The sequence below is a fragment of the Mesitornis unicolor genome, unplaced genomic scaffold, assembly GCF_000695765.1.
Source record: "Mesitornis unicolor isolate BGI_N332 unplaced genomic scaffold, ASM69576v1 scaffold16678, whole genome shotgun sequence".
Classification (NCBI taxonomy): domain Eukaryota; kingdom Metazoa; phylum Chordata; class Aves; order Mesitornithiformes; family Mesitornithidae; genus Mesitornis; species Mesitornis unicolor.
Window position 1 is genome coordinate 192 of NW_010204019.1, and position 6,176 is coordinate 6,367.

At 39.0% G+C, this 6,176-nt stretch overlaps 1 protein-coding gene across 1 annotated transcript in view; it reads left to right on the top strand.

The window, feature by feature from the left end:
- Nucleotides 1-210: 210 nt before the first annotated feature.
- Nucleotides 211-6,176, top strand: part of PLCB4 (phospholipase C, beta 4) — a 62,704-nt gene continuing 56,738 nt past the window's right edge. The window contains exons 1-5 of the mRNA XM_010190929.1: nt 211-292; nt 747-831; nt 3,328-3,418; nt 4,306-4,401; nt 5,851-5,951. Of these exons, the coding sequence (XP_010189231.1) occupies nt 766-831; nt 3,328-3,418; nt 4,306-4,401; nt 5,851-5,951 (354 nt within the window). The 5' untranslated portion in view covers nt 211-292; nt 747-765. The remainder of the gene's footprint in view (nt 293-746; nt 832-3,327; nt 3,419-4,305; nt 4,402-5,850; nt 5,952-6,176) is intronic.

Genomic DNA, 6,176 nt, shown 5'->3' on the forward strand with positions numbered 1-6,176 from the left:
ACCTTCTAGGCACCTATTGGGTGCTGAGTCTGGAATGGTGTGGAGAAACAGAGGAGAATGAACATAGTGTTTGTTCTAGTTCTGGCTTTACTTGGCACATTTGAGACTCAGCTCTGTGTTTCTCAGGGTGGGATGGAGAAGAAAAAAAATCTCTTTCGTTATGATTATAATTTGATCTGTTCTAATTTGAATCCTGTTACTGCATTTTAAAGGATGTTATTCAAGCTATTAAGGAAACGGCATTTGTTACATCAGAGTATCCTGTCATTCTTTCATTTGAAAATCACTGCAGGTATGTAGTATGCTTTTTTTTTTCCTTATAGTGCAATGTATGACAGAGATGATACAGCTCAAACATACTATAATTTTAGTGTACTTGAAGACTATGTAGGGATATGCAGATATACTGAATGTCACTTGGAATAGACTGTACTTTAATATAGTATTCAGTCTTTAGCTTAACTATGGCAATATTTTTCTCTGGTAAAGCTATGAAATATATTTGGATGTTAAATTAGTTGGGTGGGATACAGTTAATCTACTTTTTTGGTCTCTACTAAATTAATCTGCATCAGATAATAGATTTTTATTGACAGTTTAATTATAGTAAAGTAATACTTCTCAGTTGAGAGAAAGCAGTCAGTATTTAATTTGGGATATCTGCATTACTTAGTATTATTCTATTTTGCTGAGTAATAGTGATATCTTTTTTATATTTAGAAATTAACCAACATCATCTTTTTCAGCAAATACCAACAATACAAGATGTCAAAATACTGTGAAGATCTTTTTGGAGATCTCCTGTTGAAGCAGCCTCTAGAATCACATCCAGTATGTTATATTCTGCCAGTCTTTTTTTATATTAGCTATATTTAAAAGACGTTATAAACTGGGATCTTATCTATAGTGCTGTTCACTGCCAGTCCTGTGCTTTCAAAAATGACTAGTGATTTTGGGTGTCTGTTATTTTTGTTAAAAACTTGTCCTTATCTGATTTGTTTAATCTCTTCTGTGCAGGGCTCTGGCGAGCAGCCTGGGGAAATCCATCCCCTTGATGTGTGACGTAATAGCAGCACCTGCATAAAATACACCACATACATTGTATTTGCAGGTCATACATAACTCTGAAATTGCCAGTCACTGTTGAAAAACAGTTAATTATAAATTGCACAGTCTCAGCTAAGGAAACCTCTTCTTCCATTTCAACTGCACTTTGCGTGCTTCATACTCCAGATTAGATCCTGCAGTCTAGGTGGCCCCCACTACTGCATTAAGAATTAAATTAAGCACTAGAAGTTCCCTGCAGTCTCATTTGGACTGTCAAGTGTACTGTAATCTGCATGCACTTCACTCTCCTGCAAGGCAGGAGATAATAACAGCCACTCCTTCACAAACACAATATTTGAGACTTTAATGGCTTGTTACCCAGTGCTTGCTGCTACACCTCCAGGCCTTCCTTACTCTACTGAGCAACATGCTCACTGTCGGCTAGCAGTGACCCAAAATCTACAGGTGCTCTTTAGTGCTGTGGGAGACCACAGCAAAGAGGACTCTGCAAAGGCGTCTGCTGGCATTATCATTTAACATCTCTAGAGCTGTGCTTTCCTTGGCTTTCCTCGCATGTTGCGTGGACAGCAACACACAAGGCTCGGTGAATGTTAGGTTGTTGCCCTGAAAAGTGCGTCCCAGAGAACTAAATCCGTAGTGCTCCTCTGTAATGTATGTAGCACCTTGCCACATTCCTCACAAGTTGCAGCTTCCAGCAGCTTTCAGGAAAGCCTAAAAAAGAGCTGGCCAAAGGCTGCCATGGTGCTACCTCAGGGCCCAGTATTAAGTCTCTATACTCTGTCCTGTAGCACTACTGAGCCGTCTGCATTTTGTGTCCATTTCCTCCTCATGGGTGAATTTAGTTCCCAGCTGCTCACAAAGCAAGTGTTGCAGAGATGGCAGGAGAAGCTTGAAATGTGTATTTTATAAGTGCTTTGTTTCTGATACCTCGTCTGACTGAGGACGGCAGACTTAAGAGAGATATGGCACTGGCTGAAGCAGATTTGGTTTTAAGTGAAAGCAAATATTTGTCAAAATGGGCATCGAGCTATGCCCTGTGCTTGGGAATGCTAAGTAGTGTCCTGGAAGCCCGGGGATAAATGGGCATTGCGGCACTGACATCTAGTGGAATTACAACCTGAGCGCGCTCAGGAGCAATTGTTTTCATTCATCCTGCTGAAACTCCCATGACTGAGCTAGCCTGGTAGTTGTGGATAATCATTACCCTTCTGCAAGGAGGTTTGCACCCGTTCTTGTGAATTTGGGTTGGGTTGATTTAGGGGTTTTTTTCTGGATTGTTATTTGTCACCTCTGTTTTTAATTGGTTTCAATTCGTAGTGCTTTGTTCTTTTGTTTCTTCATCAGGAATGTCGTTTCTGCATAGCTTAGATTTGGGTTTAAGGATAAAAATATCTGAATATTTCTTCTAAGAATTTCTACTAGTCCTGGAAATACCTTCTACTCCTCTGTCACTTACTGTTCACTGGAAACCACAGTCCAACTCCCTGCTGTTCTTAGCAAGCTTGAGGTGGAGAGGGTGCTAATTATGATACACAGGTCTCTGTTTCTTAGCCTCAATGATGTGATGGGGCTTCAGTCAGAGGATTTTGTACCTTTTATCTTTTCTAATTAACAGTTTTTTTCTCCTTCCTCAAACTGGAACAAACCTTTTAGTAATACTTCCTTGTGGATGTGAAACTTGCCATTTGCCTTTCACAAATACTGAAGATGTGACCGTATACCCTACTGGCAAAAATAGTCTTCATTACCTAGCTGAGGACTAGATAGCTTTCCATTCACCAATGCCAGGCCTTTTCTACTTTGTAAGTATGTGTGGACTGTCTCACTTGCGTTATTACAGCTTGAAGGGACCATTAGAGGTGACTTATTTAGAGATCAAATGATAATGGGTTAAGCTGTGTCTTGGACTGTGTGTGAACCACAGGGACAGAGGGAAAGTAGGAAGCCTTCTGATGAAGAGTTGCAGATCATGTCCATGGCCACTGTTAGGCAGGAGAGAGGATTCTGATCAGTGCAACTGAGGATGGCATAGGCTGGAGACCAGCATTTACCTGAGCACAGCTTTCCCATGGGATAGGGAAGAAGCAGAGGAGACAACATAACTGCAGTCACACTCAATCACCCTCTTAGGGTTGTGCCTGAGGTGGCACTGCTTGTTCACTGCCCTTTACCATGGCTGTCCTAAAGTCAGAATTCAAAATAGGGGCACAAATAGGCCAAATAGCTGTTATTAAACCTTTTCTTTAAATTATTTTACAGCTTGATCCAGGTAAAGCCTTACCTTCTCCTAATGACCTCAAAAGAAAGATTCTCATAAAGAATAAAAGGCTGAAACCTGAAGTAGAGAAAAGTAAGTAAGGCTTGTCAAGTATTAAATAAAACAGAAGTCCAGATAGATATGAATAGACTTTGTTACTAGAGTTTCCAAATGGCTTGTACTTGAGTGTTGGAAGAATATCATTATTATATATAAATGACACTTTGTTTGCCCTTGTGTTTCATAGGAGTGCCATAGTCTAGGCCTTGATATCAGTGTGTGGCATAGGCATAGGTAGACCTACAAATGTAATCCTGGGACTTCTATCAGATTGCTGGTTGAGCTAAAATATAATGCAGATAGAATCTCTTGTGAATTCTGCCTACGTTGGTATGTTTGCATTGCTGTGTTTTTCAAGGATAAGCATAAAATGAAATGGAATTTCAAACTTCTCTTGCTATTGTTGCCAGTTCTGGCATTTATCTTCTTTCAGTAATAATAATAATGTTGCTATATTAGTTTCTAGTATGGCTATAGTGATAAACCCCCGTTCTTCTCCATTCAGAGATAAGCATGCAGACCTTCCACTGACTTCAGTCATACATGATTATGTTCATGCTAACTGAAGTGTACATGGAAACACAATTGAAAATTCAAGCACTTTGCCTCCGTTTGCATAGATCAAGCACCAAAGAGAGAGCTGTCTGCTTATTCTTTGAAGAAGTAGTATGCTTCCTCTGAAGACCTTTGAAGTCTATGAAAATGTTTTTTTTAACTTCAGTAAGCTTTGGATACAGCCTTTACTGGCCGTTTTTCAGATCTAACAACAGTGTATGTCTAATGATGCTGTTACTCTGTAAAACTTTATTGCTAACTGAGAACTTAGAGAACTCATTAAATAAAAGTAGCTCTTGGAAGCAGAGAATAATTTGATTGTTCTCATGCCATGACTAATTTATTTTTATTTTTCTTTTGAACAGAACAGCTTGATGCTCTGAAAAAGATGATGGAGGCTGGGGAAACTGCTGCTCCTGTAAATATCCTAGAGGATGATAATGAAGAAGAGATAGAAAGTGGTGAGGATTTCGTAGAGAAGGGGTCTCAGATATTGCCTGTGGTAAATCAGTAGTCTGGCATGAGCAGCCAGTGTACATGTTACCCACATGCCCATGGTCTGTAGCAGCAGCAGTAAGTCTGCGCTCAGTGCAGGACCATTTACCAGCCTTACCATCTCATCTCTGATACATACCACAGGTGCTTCTGGCTCTGTGCTGAGCTCTGTTGGTGGTAATAGTGGTAATTTTAGCTTCCACTTACTGTTCAGAAGTCATATTGGACCAGCAACCAAGTCAGATTTTCACTGTGTCTATATGTATGTGTGAGGGAGAGACTGGGAAGCTGTGATCTTTGTTTTCAAACCAGATTTTGTCACTATTTTTAATAATTGTGTCAACATCAGCTTGGATTATTGCATGGTACTTTATAAGGATAAAATGAGGGATAGGATTTTTCTTGCCAAACTTCAGATATTTTCAGTGTAAACATCTAGATCTGAGCCAGTACTGTGGAATGTGTTTATGGACAACAGAGAAAAACAGGCATATCTAGGGTGTGATTTCCCTTGTCTGTTTTAAATTTTCACCTTCAGAAGAGGTACATCATGCATTGCCTACAAGTGTCTGTACCAAGGTACGGGCCCGTGACCTTGTCATACTGAACATCTCAGCTTTAGCCTACCCCTTGGTCCTCTCCTTGATTTTTATTTTTTTTTACTTTTATTTTTTTTATTTTACAAAGCCTCATGAAAGATGTCCTTTGTGATTCAGATCTAGTATCTGACTTTGAAATGCTGAAAGATTGAAGTACAACAGCTTTTTGAGGAGCACAGATGAAATTCTGTTGTTTTGCGGGCTTATTTCCATTGGAATGATTATTTCTGATAGTGCTCTTACTGTGCCGTGTTATTAATTATGTGACTACCAAGAAGCTCAAATAAGTATTTTCTAAAGTTGTTTAAATCCGTATGAATAATGGGATTAATGATTCTGTGTTTGTAAGAGAACTTTTTAGATTCTTTGCGTACACTAGATTCTAACAGCAAATCACCTTAAAAGCAAATGAAAATGATTCCGTGTCATGGGGAGGAGTATAAGGAGATCCTAACAATGCACGTGGGAAGCCTGGACATCAGCAACTTCTTACATCTTTATTTAAAGACCTCTCTCTTCATTTCTTGTTATTTCCCCAAGCCTATTGGGTTTTCAACAGTTTTGCTATGTAAATTACTGATTCCTTCAAAAATACACTAAATAAAATTTCTCTTACTAACCATGTGAAAGCTGTAAGAATCTCATGCCTTAGCTGTAATATACTACTAATCCTTGGCAGTCTAAAACCCTGGATTTTATTTCTGATTTTAAAAAATGCCAAATCCAAACCTATGTATTCAACTGTCTGTTTCATGACTCACTCAAAATCAGCAGTTGCTGGTTTTTTTCACTGATCCTTCTTTCTTTTCTGTGCAGCTGATCAGGAAGAAGAAGCTCATCCGGAGTACAAATTTGGAAGTGACCTTACTGTAGATGATTACAGTCAAAAAGAAGCTGTTGCCATCAGTGTCAAAAAGGTGGGATTGCTTCTTATAAATACTTCTTTGGAAGCTTTTCATGGAGGTGGGTGTAAAAGACACACTGTTTTGTGGAAACATCGCAGCACATGTCAGAAGAGTCAAATTCAAGATCTTCAAAAGATTCCTAACCTTTAGATTCATGAGAAGACAAAATTTTGTAGCTGAAAATACTTTCTGCTTGTTCGGGTGGAATACTCATTGAGGAAACAGAATCAGTATGTA